Source organism: Amblyomma maculatum, chromosome 2 (genome assembly GCF_055883805.1).
Source record: "Amblyomma maculatum isolate TAMU_Amacu chromosome 2, ASM5588380v1, whole genome shotgun sequence".
In the NCBI taxonomy this organism is placed as follows: Eukaryota; Metazoa; Arthropoda; class Arachnida; order Ixodida; family Ixodidae; genus Amblyomma; species Amblyomma maculatum.
The window spans coordinates 227,545,218-227,563,770 of NC_139345.1; the positions used below are offsets into that span (position 1 = coordinate 227,545,218).

Genomic DNA, 18,553 nt, shown 5'->3' on the forward strand with positions numbered 1-18,553 from the left:
CAGCAGTGCGCCGATGCATGATATTGAAATCAAACTCCTGAAGTTGCAGGGACCAGTGCACAGTCTTTGCATTCATATGTTTTGAGGACTGTAGTCAAATACTATTGTCAGTTACTACGGTAAAGTGATGGCTCTAGAGGCAGGATCGGAACTTCTCGACCAACGGCGATACACATATATATGGCTCTTTCCTCTCCATTGACACCAATAGAAGGGGGCGGGCCAATGATATAGCTGCTTAGTTTTTCACAAAAAGTAAAGAAACTTCCCCCCATTTTACATCATTGACAGCGAAAAAAGAGAAATGTATCGCAATTTGTAGTCGCTACTTGTCTCAAGGAATCCTTGGGTTCCGCTACAAGGTATCAAAATTGTCAAATGGAGACTTGCTGAGCAGAGATCAAGAGTCCAAAATTGCAAACATTGTATCATTTGGGGACGTCCACGTGCCTGTCATTGGAAAGAGAGTAGAAATTGTGGGGCTCCGCAGCCCCTTTAGGTGTTTTAAACCACGCGCACGTCTTCCTATAATTATTTCCCAACCATGACACCTGCTAATTACCACTTTCCTAAAGCATGTTCATGTTTTTTGTGCCATGACATCTCCGGGACTCGATTTTGTGCGGATGGGATATATAATGTTTTCTCATTGACGGTAGAAGACGCAGTAATAACGGGATTAAAAATGATGGTAAACTGATGCCTTTCACACGCTTCCAAAGTAAAAAACAGGATTTTTAATAACGAGTCAAGGGGTGTTTCCTTCTACACATGGAGCAACACTCCGTTAATGAGGCCATGATTTACTCCCTCAGCTCCAATGATGAGAGAAACAACCGAAAGCTGCACCGGGTCTATCGGGTGGAGGACGGCCTCTTGTACCATGTGAAGAGGCTCTGGGGCCGACCTCCTGTAGTTGCACACAGGTGTTGTAGACACAGGTGTTGTACGGCTTGCACAATTATTCCATGGCAGGTCACCTTGGTCGCAGCAAGGCCAGCGCTCGCGTGGTGGAGTGCTTTTGGTGGCGTAATATGTATATATTTGGCCTCTAAAAGCAGACCATATATGGTAGCCTAATATGTATGTATTAGGCCACCATATATGACCTATGACCGTAGTTAATATGTATAGAGATGTCAAGATTCCCTTGGCATCGTGCCATACCTGCCAGTGCAGGAAGCAGTCTAAGAAGGTGCTCAAAGTAACCCTGCAGGCTTTTTCACCAGAGTTGGGCATTCGAATTGGTTGGGTTAGACCATTTTGGCCTGTTTCCGAAGACGCACTCTGGCAACAGATACATCCTTGTTGCAATCGACCACATCTCCAAATGGGTTGAAGCATTGCCCGTCCCCGATACCTCGTCTAGTTACGCAGTGTTGTTTGTGGCAATTTGTTCTTTGGCATGGTGCACCCCGCCGCCTCGTAATGGACCGTGGGAGCTGCTTCATGTTAAATGAGTTTGAGTGAGCTCTCCGCCCTTTTTGGCATTCAGCAGTGCCCAATGTCAGTCAACCATCTGCAGTGCAGCAGCTTCATAGAGCACGTCAATTGCACCCCAACAGAGATACTTGCCTCCTATGCAGCTCCGTCTCAAACCAACTGGGACCTCTTTGTCACTGCTGCAGGTTTTGCCATCAACACTGCAGCCCAGGAAACGGTCGCGAATGGCCGCACACCATCCATTCCTCTCAATATGCAGTTGGGCCTGCCTCGTCCTAATGTGTCTGCACCCAACGACTTCGTATCACCTGCCTCGACGTGCAGCGCAACCTCATAAAAGCTCATGCGCGTGCTCAATTCTCCAGTAAAGCGGCTCCACCAGTTCCCTCCTTTTGACCCTTGGTCCTCGTTTGCCACACTACCTGCGCAACTGGCCATGCCGCTAAGCTTTTGCCCCAATATTGCGGCCCTTAACATGTCTCACTGCCCAGCTTGGCCCATACCATCTCGAGCGTGGTCTGCGTCGCATTTTTCCAGAGCATGTTTCAAACATGAAGCCATATGTCTCCGGTGCTGTCACGAGAGATAAAGAGGGATGAGTAAAATACTGGACCTAAGGAAAGCCACGTTATTCGGCACATGGCACTTGAGAGAAACAGAAGAGGGAAGAAAAGAGAGTGCAGTGGTATTTTTGGGAGATGGAGAAAATGACGACAAAGCCGAAAATGAGTAGAAAGAAGAAGAAAATGAGGTAGACATGTAATAAAAGGAATGGCGACATGGACAAGAGAGGAACGTTCCAGGTGCACACGTTGGCGCACGGCTATCAGCTGCTGCAGGAGTTGTTGGTCCCCAGGGTGGTCCCCATCGGCTGCTGCTCCAGTCTTGTGGATCATGACGCTGACCACGTCTTCGCAATTCGGGCTCTGCATCAACGACTCCGAAACGCCAACCCAGCCAGCAGCTGTTGCTACCTCCAAGACCTCGTCACCAGTACGAGGACGCTCTAATGCCGACATCCAGCTAAGGCGATGTGAAAGTACCAACTCTCTTCCCCTAGTCCTCCTCAACACTCCTCTTGTGGAACAGAGGCATTTCTTGAGACAAGGTACCACCTGGATTTTTGTCCGTACTCCGCATCCGAGACAGCGTGCGAACCACTCACGCTTTGTAACAGGACGGTATGAGTGAGACTTTGTGGATTACGCATGAGGACCATTAGTGTGGTGGGACTGCAGTGTTTTCTGTAGCATTATTTACATGTATGCTTAGTGTGCTGTTTTGCTTGTTGTTTAGTTATGCATAAAGTGTGGCGTCTTGAGTTTCCAGCTGAAGTTTTTGTACAGAAGTTTTTGATGCGTACCAGCTTCAAGCCTGCAATATTTTTGAAGGAGAGAAGTTGCCGAATACTAGTTCATGGCGGCACAGGGGATTCTAGACCGTCAGCAGATTTGTCTGACAGGTGTCCAGAATGACTTAGCTACCAGGTCGTGCTTCTCTGTTCCAATGGCGTCGGTAAGCCCACAATTGAGCATATCTCGGCAGTGTGCATTGTGGACTCACAGAGCCGCTGGTGGATCGCAGAAGCCAGCGACCAGCAGCGCTGGTGATGGGCCCGCAAAATCAGGATGACCCCAACAGCCACAGGGTTAATTGTCAAGTGCCAGACAGGCGGCATCATGTGCATCGAATGGCTTCCCCAAACTTGGACTGTGATTTTGTTTGGACATTCCTGATTAGTGTGGTCTCCTGCTTGTTACCGTTCATTCCCTGTCCAGTCTTTGCGTGTGTATAGCCGGGCACATTCAGTGCGTTCCCTCTCCTGGGAAAAAACATCTCACTTCATCTGAAATGCAGACATACATCGTGCAGGTGTTGATCAGATTAAATTCTTGTGATACAAATGACTTTTGAGAACAGAGAACTGGGTGAATGGAATCATCGTAAAGCAGTGATGCCCAAGCAAAGAATAGGTGCATGGGTATCACACAATAAACCGTTTGCTGACACCGGAGTGGTGTATTCCATCCCGCTTTCCTGAGGTAAAACATACTGGCCAGACAGGCCACTGTATAAATGAACGGTTTGAACATGGTAGATATGTTAAAAGAGCTGTTTCCTCCTACCTTACTGCACACTGCTATAAGTGTAAAGATTGCTTTCCCTATTTGAATAGGAAGGGTATCTTGTTCAGTCACCCACATTGGAGCTAGTTGAGGCTTTCCTGATAAGAAAAGTGTAAGACACATGCATAGCTTCACCTATTATAAATCTTGTGGAAAGAAAAAGAGATTTACACTCTCGGTGAACCATGTGGCGACCAGGTGATAGCGGAAGCACGTCATGTAGGAGATTGCTGGCTTTCTTTGTTAGGTTGACGCGATTATTCCTCAGGATAACGACCTGAGGTACGAGTTGGTGCATGATGAAATGAACAGCTGTGCAACAAGGACATTAACAAGAACGGGACATCATATGCGTGCACATGTGGTGTCCCTTTCTTGTTAGTGTCCTTGTTGCAGTGCCATTCATTTCACGATTATTCCTCCTTCTGCGCACACGTAAGGTTTTTAAAGGGCTTCACAGTTTCATGATGAGTTTGGCTTTGTTGTGTGTGGTGGCTATTTAACTTCAGTTGTTAGAGTGCTGGTGTTGTCTCCTGTTCCTTTTCGTCTTATGTTTCATGCTAATTTACAATGAAATAGTTTCTGACAGTTTCTTCAGCCACATTCAATAATTCCAGCTTTCAAATTCGGACATGTTTTCCATTCCCTTGAAGGCTGAATAAATGAGAGTTTACTCTATTCAGCATTGTTTCATGCAGGTCCTCCCTGTACAAAAAAAAAGAAAGACAACACATGGAATCCTGCACATTACATATAACAGAATTTAGGGGATGCCCTCTTGTGCAATTCTACTTTTATTTACAAATACCCGGGGAATTCTGAAATAAACAAAGTTTGCTATTTTGTAACTCGAAGACATTTTTTTCCCTACACTTGTATTTGAAATTTCAATGTTACCTTGAATGGTAACACAGGAACTGGAACGAGGCCCTCATGCCTACCTGTGTTCCATGTGGGGGCAGATTAATTTACGGCACCTCCTTTGTTTACTATAACCGAGTGGTGCTGCCATGGTTGTTTGTTTTATCTGAGCAGCGGCTTCACAGCCTTAGCTAATACTCCAGCTTCCTATGTAATAAACAAGTGTTCATTATAAATGACTTCATTTTTTGTACGAAACTGCAAATTCATCATCGTCATCAGCCTGACTATACCTACTGCAGGGCGACGGCCTCTCCCATATTTCTCCCCTTAACCTGGTTCTGTGCTTGCTGCATCCACTTGACCCCTGCGAACTTCTTAACCTCATCCGCCCACCTAACTTTATGCCGCCCCCTGCTACGCTTTTCTTTTCTTGGAATCCAGTTTGTTACCCTAAGCGACCATCGGTTATCCTCTCTTCGCACTACATGTCCTGCCCATGCCCATTTCTTCTTCTTAATTTCCACTAGAATGTCGGTAACTTGAGTTATTTCTCTGACCCACTCTGCACGCTTCCTATCTCTTAATGTTACCCCTACCATTTTTCGTTCCGTAGCCCTCTGGGTTGTCCTTAACTTAAATAGAACTCTCTTGGTTAGCCTCCACGTTTCAGCCCCATAGGTGAGTACAGGCAAGATGCAACTATTGTATACTTTCCTCTTGAGCGATACCGGTAAGCTGCTAGTCATAGTCTGCGAGTGCTTGCCAAATGCGCTCCATCCCAATCTTATTCTTCTTGTTATTTCCTTTTCATGGTCCGGATCTGCGGTTACTACCTGTCCTAAGTAGACATATTCGCCTACTACTTCCAGTATTTCGCTACCTAATGTAAACTGCTGTTCCTTCCCGAGGCTGTTGAACATTACCTTAGTCTTCTGCATATTGATTTTCAAGCCTACCTTTCTACTTTTCTTGTCGAGGTGCAGGCCAATTATGCATTTATGCATTAACAAAAAATGCTGGAAGGAGTGGCAATACAGGCTAGTAATATTGCGATTTCAACACAGTGGAACCAGCCAGAAATATAACTAGGAGAAAGAATGCAGCTAAGACAGCACTGGACATTAATCTTTCACTGAAGAGATTGGAAACCTCGTAACCAGTGTGCTTAGCAAACACAAAGGGACAGAAGAATAAAAAACACTGATTAATCCTTAGTCCTCCATGACACCAGCATAGGACACAAGCAGCTTCAGCATGTTGAACTCATAGTTCCCACGAAAATGCAGAGGAACACAAGGTTTTTTTTCTTTTTTCTCCTTATTATGGAACATTTCCTTGCCACAACGGTTAGATTTGCCACTGAGTGACTGTGACAGTACCACCCAGGTAAAAAATGTAACTATTCGGCAATGCGAAAAGTAAAGACGCAGTATACTGTACTAATGGGCGACTTCAATGCCAAGGTAGGGAAAAAACAGGCAGGAGACAAGGCAGTAGGTGACTATGGCATTGGTTCTAGGAATAGCAGGGGGGAGTTACTAGTTGAGTTTGCAGAGCGCAATAACTTACGAATCATGAATACCTTCTTCAGCAAACGGAAGAACCGGAAATGGACATGGAAAAGTCCTAACGGAGAGACTAAAAATGAAATCGACTTCATAATGTGTTCAACCCCCGCCATTATGCAAGATGTAGAGGTAATCGAGAAAGTGCGATGCAGTGACCACAGGATGGTGAGGTCCCGAATTAGCCTAAATCTGAAGAAGGAACGCAACAGATTGGTAAGAAAGAAATCCATCAACGAATTAGCGGTGATGGGGAGGGCAGAAGAGTTCAGGATCTCGCTACAGAATAGGTTTTCAGCTCTAACTGAGGATGGCGACATTACCCTAGAGGCAAGGAACAATAATTTCAGAGATATCATTACTGAGTGCACGGTAGAAGTAGGTGGTAGGATAGTTAGAGACGATACCGGTAAGCTGTCTAAGGAGACGAAAGATTTGATTAAGAAACGCCAGAGAATGAAAGCTTCCAATCCAACAGACCGGATCGAATTGGCCGAGATATCAAAGCTAATCAATAAGCGCAAGGTGGCCGATATAAGGAAATATAACACGGAGAAAATTGAGCATGCTGTAAAGAACGGGGGAAGCCTTAAAGCGGTAAAGAAGAAATTGGGCATAGGCAAAAACCAGATGTATGCAATAAGGGACAAGGCGGGCAATGTCATCACTAATATGGACAAGATAGTCAAAGTAGCCGAGGAGTTCTATACAGATCTCTACAGTAGCCAAAGTAGTCAGGACCGTAATGAGATTGGCGGTAGGGAAACACAGTCAGACGTTCCACCAGTGACGAAGGACGAGGTCAAGAAAGCACTAGAAACTATGAAAAGGGGGAAATCAGCTGGAGAGGATCAGATAACTACAGATTTGCTGAAGGACGGGGGGGATATCGTGCTAGAAAAACTGGCCACCCTGTATACGCAGTGCCTGGTGTCATCGACGGTACCGGAACCATGGAAGAATGCAAACATTATCCTCATTCACAAGAAAGGGGACTCTAAGGACCTTAAAAATTACAGACCAATCAGCTTACTGTCTGTTACGTATAAGGTATTTACTAAGGTAATCGCTAATAGAATCAGTACAACCTTAGACTGCAATCAAGCAAAGGTTCAAGCAGGGTTTCGGAAACGGTACTCTACTATCGATCATATCCATACCATCAATCAGGTGATAGAAAAATGCTCGGAATATAACCAGCCCTTATACATAGCATTCATTGATTACGAAAAAGCATTTGACTCAGTTGAAACCTCGGCGGTGATGCAGGCATTGCGAAATCAGGGGGTAGACGAGCCGTACGTGAAAGTGCTGGAAGATATATATAGTGGCTGCACAGCAACCATAGTTCTGCATAAAGAAAGTAACAAAATTCCCATAAAGAAAGGTGTTAGGCAAGGAGACACAATCTCCCCAGTACTATTCACAGCTTGTTTAGAGGAAGTATTCAGAGACTTGGAATGGGAGCAGTTAGGGATAAGGGTAGATGGAGAATACCTCAGTAATCTGCGATTTGCTGATGACATTGCTTTGCTAAGCAACTCGGGGGATGAACTGCAAATAATGATTGACTCAGAGTAGAAAGCTCAAACTGCACTAAGCCTGTATTTTACTTCTGTTGCGTATGGTATAACTGACCGCTCTCGGCTGGTGTAGGTGACCAGGTTAAGTGGTCCCTGGCCAGACCGGTATACGGGCTCCGATGGTCGGGTGGAACCCAGGTCACCAAGCATGGCACGCACACCCACCGCATAGTCACTCTTGTTGACCAGCTTGAGGCGGGAGTTCTCTTCCAGAGAGCGCTGCAGTGGACGTGCGTCAAGGACAAAAGACTGGTCAACCACACATGGGTCGTAGCACAGGGGGCACTGTGTGCGGATGAACAGTGCAAGGGTAATCCTCCCATGTTAAGATTTCATGGTGCGCTGCCTCATAATCAATGGCCTACCAACTAGCCAGTACCACTGCTGTCCAGAATTTACGAGAGGGGTATGCAGCAGGCAGTGCATCTAACAGACCGATTTCTCCACTGCCATATTAGCCGTAGTCACCACCTCGGACCAAGCATTCCACCATTTTCTGCCGTTCATCTCTCATATTCCTCATATGCATTGCTTCCATCAGTTTCACTTTTAAAGATAAGTTGCGACTTTACCCGGTTGGGTACCATCAGTTATGGGAGTGACCCTTTATGGCTTTTTATGGCGCAATAAAAATTCTACACTGTCAAGAAATAAGAGAGAAACACTTTCCAACATGTAGAGACAGCATCCACTGCAGCAGTGGTGGCCTAGCGAAACTCCTAGTGAAATCAGTCTATTGGCTGATGATAAAAATTCAATACAACAGAAATGCTATCAAAGGTGAAAGTGTATACTTCCACAATTTGTTTTTTCACAGCTTCAGCCGGAAGACTATGCAAGATAATTAGGCAACAAATCACACCGAGATGCCCTCCTCCTGCCTGTCTTTCTACACAGCTACATGCGGCCTTATTCAGGAAAGCTGACCGTTAGCAGCAAAGATGGCGAAGGTATGTGTTGAACAAATATGGCGCCAAATGCAAACCAGCCACATGAAGCTGTCTCTAGTGTGGTGAATGGCAGACTTTGGTTCTTGGGCACATCATTGATCATGGAGGAGTCAGACCTGACCCACAGAAGACCGCAACCGTTGCATCATTTCCAACACCTTAGAATGTAAAGGAATTTCCAAGTTTCCTCGGCCTTAGCTAATATTTTCACCGCTTCATTCCCTGTTTCACTGACATCGCTCACCCGCTAACGAGCCTTTTCCGCAAAGACGCTCCCTAAGGGTGGACGTCCAATTTTGACTCTTCTTTTCACCAACTTAAGTTTCTACTCACATCACACCCGATTCTTCAGCATTTCAACCCTTCTGCCTCTACGGGAGTGCATACTGACACCATTGGTGTTGGCATCGGTGCTGTGCTGATTCAGCATTATGGCAACAAGGAACATGTTATAGCTTATGCCTGTCACTCTTTAAGCAAACTTGAGCGCAATTAAACAATTACTGAGCAAGGGTTCCTCGCCGTTGAGCAGTTTCACTGCAAGAAGGACTATTGTGGCCTCCGCTCTGGTGGTACCTGACAGCCTACGATCCTGTTTTGGGCACCATGCATGACGATCCCACTTCAGGACACCTGGGCGAGGATCGCATCCAAGAATGCTTCTGTTGGCCGCGGATGCAGGAAACCACTGAGAAGTATGTGGCTAGCTGTGCCCAGTGTGCCAGTAACAAATGTACCACTGGTGCTCTTCCTGGTCTACTCCTTATCATCCTCAAACAAATGGACTGAACGAGCGAACGAACCGGAAGCTCACCAACATGATCGCCATGTACATCGCCGCCGACCACAAGAATTGGGACACTGTGCTATCATTTATAACATATGTATACAATACCGCTCAGCAGGAAACAACGCGTTACAGTCTGTTTTTTCTTCTTTATGCCAGTTCTCCTCGATACACCCTCGACAGCACCCTACCATTCTTCACAGATGCCGATCCTGAGGTTGCCAAGCTCTGCCGGGCAGAAGAACCCTCTGGATAGCCTGCCTCTCTCACCTCTCAACAGCACTTGAAATCCTGCTACGACAACCATCATCGCCACATTGCCTAGCTCCCTGGCGAGTCTGTCTGGCATCCAACGCAGAAACGTGGTCTAAGCCAGAAAATGCACTATACCGGTCCCTACGTAATATTGGACAAAATTAGTATCAGATTGCTTGCCTCACCAAATGCGGCCGCACACACTGAGGTTACCCACGTCGCGAGACTAAAACCTTGCCATCGTTGCCCAGACTCATCCAGAGGGCTTCGTCTGCGATGAAGGAAGTGTCAAGAAAGGAACGAAGAAGAAGAGATGCTGCCTGTGTCGCTGTTCGCTGTGTGAACAACCTGCCAGGTCACCGTGGCCATGTTAAGGGTTACGCAGTATGCTAGAGCTAAAGCTGTTGCCATTTTTACTATCAGAAAGCGAGCCAGAATAAGCATAGGATGGTTACTGATGCCTCCCGGGGCTCTGTGGATGGCTGCAAGAGAGTGTATACTGAGACAGTGAATTTACTACACCACCTACGTGCAATGCTTCATGCATAGCACTCATGTGCCACGCCCACATGGCACATCAGATGACCAGCTGAAATGGGAAGCTCAGTTTGAGAGACACTAAAGAAATCTCAACCGCTTGCCACTCCAGGTAGGGTGCCATTTCCTGGAAGCAAAATGGAGGCTAGCACCATCAGCCTTTCTTTTTAATTCCTATCAAATGAGGCCCCAAAGTAAGCTCAATCTCTTTTGCTACAAAACATGGGCCAAAGGATATAGTCAAGCCAAGACCAGAGGCCACGTAGATGGGAATCTCCAGGACAGAGTTCTGCATTCTTGCCCAGGTCTTCTGGCTGTAGTTGAGAAGTACAAGGAAGGATACATCATAAGCAGTACACAGCAAGATACACAGTCCCCATCACCAATACGCCTCAGGATACTGGTTGCAACACAAATGGAACAAGATGCACTCTCTTGCTACACAGCAAGTCCTCTCTGTGGAAGGCATGGCAATTCATGACATGTACTGCGCAAAGGACCCGTTGCTTTTTTTGGACTTCTGCCAACTCCCGTCCCCTTAGTTAGGTAGGGATCAGTACTGGACACCGATTCCCCCTGCTTGGTTTCGTAGCGTTCGCAGCCAAACTCCAAAGGGTTGCATTGCATGGTTTGGGAGACATGCATTTGTGTACCTTTGTGCAGTCGCTCTACCACTGTGCACCAATAACCCTGTGGCCAACGTTTCCAGAATATGTGAGACTCGCAGCCACTACCGATCCGAGTGAGTGGTGCCAGACATTCCTGGTGCTGCCAGCTCACAGTGGATGCCAGCTGTGAATGTCACACCAATGCAACTTAGTGGTGCCAGACATTCCTGGTGCTGCCAGCTCACAGTGGATGCCAGCTGTGAATGTCACACCAATGCAACTTAACTTCCCTTGGAATAAATGCAAGCACTGTTGAGGATGTTCATTTTCTTGGAGAGGATCCATATGCATGCGGCAACAGCAAATCAAGCTCCTTCTGTCCGGGATGCTCGAACTATCGCAGCAGAGCCCACTCTTGGGTTGCACAGAGGAAGCACTGCAAGTGTATGGACAGGTGGTGACTGCACCACCAAAACCCACCACTTGCATCAAAATGGTCCAAACAATGTTCTTCTTCCTATCAAATCCTACGACAAGGGGGGGTAGATACTGTTGTGGGACACTGTGCCCGTCTAGAGATAGACACAGAAGAACGGAGGACACCAGGCAAACACCACTTGCCCCGGCGCTCTTCTTTTGTTCTCTAACCCTCGCGCTGGCACCGCGCGCTTGTCTCGCGCTCGTCCCGCGCCTCTTCTTTTTCTGGCGCAGTGCTCCTTGGCGCGCGCCATAACATCTTTCCACCAGGGGGGGGGGGGGAGGGGGGGGAAGAAAGTGTCGGTGAGCTGCTGCAGGCGCTCCACTTATGGGGCGGCATTTCGTGGGGAAGGCAATGAAGCGGCAGGCGACGACAGTAGTGGTGATGACCCGGTATTTAAGTCAGAGTCAATGCTGGCGCCGTTGACATATCGCTTCATGTTTGACACATGCTCCAGGAAAATGTGGTGGGAAAATGTGGTCGATGCTCGGGGAGGTCTTCGAGGCGGTATGTCACGGGGCCGAGCCGTTCAACGACACGGTAAGGGCCGCGATATCGAGGCATGAGCTTCGTGGCACGGCCAGTCGCGCGGATGGTGCGGCAAACGAGGACCAAGTCACCGGACCGGAAGGAGGGAAGTGGTGGTGCTGCCGCATTGGCCACTTGCACACGCGCATGAGCCGTGAGCAGGTTGCGCTGAGCTTCGAAGCGGGCGTAACGAAGTCGTTGGGCGGAGTCAGTTGGTGACGCAGTCTGATGGGGAAGGCCCAACTGCGCGTCGAGAGGGATGGAGGGTGTTCTGCCATAGACGACTGAGAACGGCGTGACATGCGTTGTTTCTTGCCTCGCAGTGTTGAGTGCAAAAGCTGCCGCAGAAAAAAGACGATCCCAGTTTCTGTGGGACGCAGCCACGTAGGAGGCGAGTATATCCGTAAGGGTGCGGTTAACACGCTCCAAAAGGCCATTGCACTGGGAATGATTGACGGATGTAGTAGAATACGTAATGCCGAAGGAGTGGAGGGCTCGCTCAAATTCATGGGACATAAAGCAGCTCCCACGGTCCGTGATGAGGCGTCGGGCCACACCATGCCGAAGAACGAGATGCTGTTCTAATACCGTTTCTTGGGCTAGTTGGTTCATATTTGTACTGTGAAAAACTGCGCCGAAATAAACACACCACAAGACAGAAGACAGGACAAAGGCGCTACTCACAACTGAATTTATTGAAACCCACGAGTGATCTTATATAGGCGAAGTTTCCAAAGGGAAAGAAGGATGGGGAGAAAGATAGGGGAAATCATCAAACGACCATCGAGAACGCAAGGAAAAAAAAAAACTCGGTTAATGGATAGCAGAATCTAAAAACCTAATTTCGGAGGCCAGAAGAGATAATGAGGGGATGCTGATTATCTCTTCTGGCCTCCGAAATTAGGTTTTTAGATTCTGCTATCCATTAACCGAGTTTTTTTTTTTCCTTGCGTTCTCGATGGTCGTATGATGATTTCCCCTATCTTTCTCCCCATCCTTCTTTCCCTTTGGAAACTTCGCCTATATAAGATCACTCGTGGGTTTCAATAAATTCAGTTGTGAGTAGCGCCTTTGTCCTGTCTTCTGTCTTGTGGTGTGTTTATTTCGGCGCAGTTTTTCACAGTACAAATATGAACCAACTAGCCCAAGAAACGGTATTAGAACAGCATCTCATTCTTTTTCGGAGGCCAGAAGAGATAATCAGCATCCCCTCATTATCTCTTCTGGCCTCCGAAATTAGGTTTTTAGATTCTGCTATCCATTAACCGAGTTTTTTTTTTTTCCTTGCGTTCTCGATGGTCGTTTGATGATTTCCCCTATCTTTCTCCCCATCCTTCTTTCCCTTTGGAAACTTCGCCTATATAAGATCACTCGTGGGTTTCAATAAATTCAGTTGTGAGTAGCGCCTTTGTCCTGTCTTCTGTCTTGTGGTGTGTTTATTTCGGCGCAGTTTTTCACAGTACAAAGAGATGCTGTTCCACAAACAAAACGGCATGAGCGGAAGAGCTGCCTGGAACGGGCAGTGCTTCGACCCACTTGGAAAAGTAGTCGATCACAACCAGAATATACCTGTTTCCAGCGGGCGTCTTCGGGAATGGGCCCAAATGGTCCAGTCCAACCAGTTCGAAAGGTGAACTCGGCAGCGAAAAAGCCTGAGGAGGTGGCTTGGTTATTCATGTGGACGATTTCCGGTGTTGGCACGTCTGGCAGGACACAACGTGTTCCTTGACGTCTCTGGACATATTAGGCCCCCAAAAGCGCTGCGACACTCGTGCGTATAGGCCTTGCCGCGACCAAGGTGACCAGCTGTGGGAGCGTCGTGTATATATATAGGCCTCGCAAGACTTTCGACCGCAGTGTTGCTGGCACCACTGGCAACCACACGGGTGGTCAACCACGGAGCCACCTCACATGACACAAGAGATTATCTTTAATTCGATAGACCCGGCGCAGTTTATGAAGACCTGCGTGGCGGCGGTGCCAAGGAATTGGACTATGGCCGCAATGTCGGGATCTTGCGTTTGTGCAGTCCTGAAATCCGTCAAAGCCGTCACGGGACAAGGGTGGCGAGAAAAGAAATCGGCATCTTGATGGGCAGAACCGCGCCGATGCACTATGGTGAAATCGTACTCTTGAAGTTGCAGTGACCAGCGTACAATCTTGGCATTTAAGTGTATGACAGACTGCAGCCAAGTGAGAGCGCTATTGTCCGTGACTATGGTAAAATGACAGCAGTACAGGTAGGGACGGAACTTCTCGACGGCGAGGCACTCGAGTTCCGAAGAGTGGCGGCGGCACTCTACGTTGGAAAGCTGGCGGCTGGCATAAGCTAGAACTTTGTGTTCACCAGACTCGTCTTCCTGCAGGACAGCGCTGAGCCCATCTTGGCTGGCATCCGTGTGGAGGACGATGGGGGCCTATTCGTCGTAGTGGGCTAATGTGGAAGGAGGCTTGAGGAGGGCGTGCTTGACGTCAAGGAACGCGAGCTGTTGGACCGGCGTCCAACGCCGCGCTGCATTCTTCTTCAGCAAGGCGGTCAACGGAGCGCTTCGCTTGGCAAGGTCCGGAATGAAACGACGAAAATACGAAGCAAATCCAAGGAAACTTTTCAGCTCCTTGGCGGTGGTGGGAGCTTCGTAAACCGTAAGGGCTTTTAGTTTTTCAGGGTTGGGACGGATGCCATGCCGGCTCACAACGTGACCCAAGTACGTCACCTCTGCAAAACCGAAGAAACATTTCTTTGGTTTCGAGGACGAGTTTGAGTCGCGTTTGGTGTTCTTCAAACGTAGCCGCGTAGACAATTACGTCGTCCAGGTAGACCAACGCCATAGTCCACTTCATATTGCCTAAGACGCGGTCCATGAGGCGCTGAAAGGTAGCTGGAGCATTCGAGAGACCGAAGGGCATACGGTTGAACTGGTAAAGACCATCGGGAGTCACGAAAGCCGTCTTTTCCGCATCATCGGGGTGAACAGGCATCTGCCAGTAGCCCGAGAGCAGATCTAGGGTGGAAAAATAACGGGCCCCCTTCAGGCGATCAAGTGCATCGTCGAGGCGGGGAAGAGGGTACACGGCGAGGTGAGTAATAGCATTTAACTTGCGATAATCAATGCAGAAGCGGAGTGTTCCATCCTTCTTGCGCACAAGGACTACAGGGGAGGACCAAGGGCTACAAGACGGGGCAATGATTTCCTGGTCAAGCATGTCACATACGTGCTGCTGAATGACTCTCCGTTCGGCTGGCGCTACACGGCAAGGTTGGTGATGAATGGGCCCGCGGTTTTCGGTGTTGATCCGGTGTTGGGCCCAGGAAGTGCACCCGAGTTCACCGGCGCTTAGAGCAAAGCAACTGCGATGTTCGAGCAGCAAGGCCTTGAGAGAGGCAAGGTCCGCGTCGGTGAGGGTGGGGCCAAAGAGTTAAATGTTTCCCATGGTAGGACCGCCGGTGCTGGAGGGTGCTGAGGCGGTGCTTCAGGTTGCAGAGACGCAACCGGTGATCCGGAGTTCAGGATTGAGGCTGTACCCAATTGAGTGCCAGGAGTTAGCACGAGAGGTGCACGGCTGATGTTAAGCATAAATATGTGCGCCTCTCCTTTGAGCACAGGCAGAAGGCTTCGAGGGAAGGTCATCTCACAGGCTGGAGCTGAACACCGGATGGGTTCGAAAAGCACGTCCGCTGTGATCGGACTGTCAAGCTTGGCATACACCCACATTGCCGCACCTGGTGACAGAGTCACGGCGGACGCTACAGTCACGGTAGTGACGTCGATCGGCTTGACTCGACGTGGCCACTTCGTTGCGAGGTAACGCACAGATTCTGAGGCACGCTTGGTCGCCGATACCAGGGACTGCCACAGGGCGACACCGAGACTGGAAATCCGGCTAAGCCAGCCCGGCCCACGCAGAGTTCGGCTCGCCCGTGGTTCTGTTGTGGTAAAATTAAGGACGACTCCGGCTTGCTGGCACCACCCGCACCCGAGGACCACTGGCCAAATAGGGCTGTCTGCTACAACAAACTCGGTGGAGAAGGTCTTTCCGAGCGCTATCAGATTGACGCTGACACGTCCGACTTGCTCCACCGAGACGCCGTTAAAAGCTAAGAGCCGGGTTTTGGCGGCTGGAAGAAGCCGGTGGGGCTCGTTAACAATAAACGATTTGTCCAGCACATTGACAGCCTCTCAGGTGTCGACCAAGGCCTCTACGTGCCGATCAAGCAGAGCGACGTCGACGAGTACGTAGGGAGCTTCAGTTGTTATCGAAGCCGACGAAAGGAGGGGACAAAGCGAACGAAGGAGTGTGGGGACGGACTTTATTCGGCGGAACGGTGCCCCCTGAGTTCCGCCAAATCGTTTTCCGACGTCGGAAGGCTAGCACAGTCCCTCGCGTAGTGCCCCCTCAGACCGCAGTAGAAGCAGGTCGTGCGGGTGTCGTTACGCCCACGTCGGTTAGAGGCCACTGTAGGGACTGGCAATCGAGGAGTCTGCACTGAGACGGTGCGCGCGGCAGACGGTGGCAACCCCCGCGTGGCCAACAAAGTCAATTCCGCCTTGATGGCGAGCGCGATGGTGGCGCGGACACTCAGGACGCCCAAAACGGACCAAGCGCTGCATCTCAGGGAGTAGGATGGCTTCGACAAACGCCTCGGTGCTGACCAGGGCCACGACGTTCTGAGGTGCCCCCGGCAGCGACTGCAGAACCAGGCGCTCAATGGCGGTGGCGAGGTCCTGGTATGTCTCCCCGGGCTCTTGACGGCGGGTTCGCAGGCGGTGGTACTGCGCACGGGGTTGACCTGAAGCACTGTAGTGGTCGGACAGGAGGCCCACCCGGACGGTGTAAGAGCCCAGCTGGTGGGGCGGCACGTTCTGCAGCAACTCAGTTGCCCGGCCTCTCAGTTTGGAGACGAGCATCCATGCCTTTATTTGCTCGTCCCAGCCTCTCGCCGTCGCAATACCTTCCAGTTGGATGTGGTAAGCATCCCACGAGATAGTACCGTCAAACGTGGGTAATTCCACTACGTCCAATGATGCACACGCACTGAGCACGATATTGGCGGCTATGACAGCAGGCCCAGCGACGGCAGGGCTGGAGGCAGCGGTGGCGGTGACGCCTAAAGACTCATGACCTGTGTTCAGCTCGGCTGGCACAAGGCGACCGAAGTCGCGCAAGAGAGCTTCCATCTCCATAGCCTGGGCAGTCAGACGGGCCTCCCTTGCGTCCATCCGCTGAGTAACTATATCCAGGAGGCGCTCAATACCACCATCCAGCTGCTGCGAAGGACCGAGCCCCTCCGAGCGTCTAGGTCTAGCTGCGCTAGCCGCTGCGTCGGCGGCGGCTAGCGCAGTGTGGGGTGTGCAAAAGAGAAAAAAAGGCAGGCACTTCACTGCCAATTTCTGTCGCTATAGACTTGGGAAGGGAGCAGTTAGAGATAAGGGTAGATGGAGAATACCTCAGTAATCTGCGATTTGCTGATGACATTGCCTTGCTAAGTAACTCAGGGGATAAATTGCAAAGAATTATTGATGACCTAGACAGGAAAAGTAGAAAGGTAGAATTCAAAATCAATATGCAGAAGATTAAGGTAATGTTCAATAGCCTAGGGAAGGAACAGCAGTTTACTTTAGATAGCGAAGCACTGGAAGTAGTAGGCGAATATGTCTACTTATGATAGGTAGTAACCGCAGATCCGGAGCATGAAAGGAAAATAACAAGGAGAATAAGATTGGGATGGAGCGCATTTGGCAAGCACTCCCAGACTATGACTAGCAGCTTACCGGTTACGCTCAAGAGGAAAGTGCACAGCAGTTGCATCTTACCAGTACTCACCTATAGGGCTGAAACATGGAGGCTAGCGAAAAGGGTTCCACTTAAATGTCGAAAATGTTTGAAAAATGTTTACCCCCAGTGTCAAATTTTTTTATTCCTGATTTTATACAAACAAAATTGTGAATGTCCAGAAAAATAGCCGAACATATATAGGGAGAGTATTAGTCATGGCATCAATGAAACTAAATGGGAAAACGATGGCATGAGTGTCGATGAGCGAGAAAGCACCAACAAAGATAAAAATCAGCCTTCATGGTCCCCTACTAGCACCCCAACAAAGATAGGACCAACTTTCGCGTTTCTGTTGCAATCACCAGAGAAAACAAAACCGCGAGGACAAGTTGCCGTAAATCATGCGTAAAACCGAAGGTCACATCGGTCCTTTTTTTTATGCAGGATGGCAATTTAAACAATCCTAGAAAGTATTCACGAGCCTCTGCTAGTGTCCTAACAAAGACAGAGATCAAAGTTCATGCGTCTGTAGCTATCGTGTGGAGAAACTGAAACTGTGGTGCGCAACTCCGAACAGAGTGCGACACGACAATCACGGTCAGTGTTCTTTTCCTACAGTGGCATAGATAATTTGTAGTACTTCTTGTGCATTCTAGAAGGTGGTAGCACCTCTCAGTAAGCGCATATTTTCAATAGGGTGCAAAATTTCAAATGCGTGCTCACAGCAGTACCATATTTACCCAATTCCAACGCGCCCCCGATTCTAACGCGCTCTCCCAATTTCGGGGACCAAAAAAAAAACACACAAAAAAAAAAACAACTGCGAGCTCCGCTTCTAACGTGAATGTGATATCCGCGAAGAAAAAAAAATGTGTAACCATCTATATATTTTCAGGTGGGAACAGGCAATTTATTCACTCAAACGTATCACTGTCACTCTCGGACATCTCCTTCTCACCTCCGACCACATCTAGTCTTCAGTGCCGTCCATGGCATTAAGAATTCCACATTTCTTGAATGCCTTCACAACCATAACTGATGAAATTCCAAGCCA

The 18,553-nt window shown here is 48.8% G+C and overlaps 1 protein-coding gene across 3 annotated transcripts in view; it reads right to left on the bottom strand.

The window, feature by feature from the left end:
- Positions 1-18,553, bottom strand: part of LOC146201456 (GATOR2 complex protein MIOS-like) — a 279,626-nt gene that overhangs the window by 92,902 nt on the left and 168,171 nt on the right. For all 3 annotated transcript variants that reach the window (XM_084595860.1, XM_084595859.1, XM_084595858.1), the window contains 2 exons: positions 10,349-10,424; positions 7,637-7,805 (listed from right to left, as the gene is read on the bottom strand). In XM_084595860.1, coding sequence (XP_084451986.1) covers positions 7,637-7,805; positions 10,349-10,424 — 245 coding nt within the window. The remainder of the gene's footprint in view (positions 1-7,636; positions 7,806-10,348; positions 10,425-18,553) is intronic.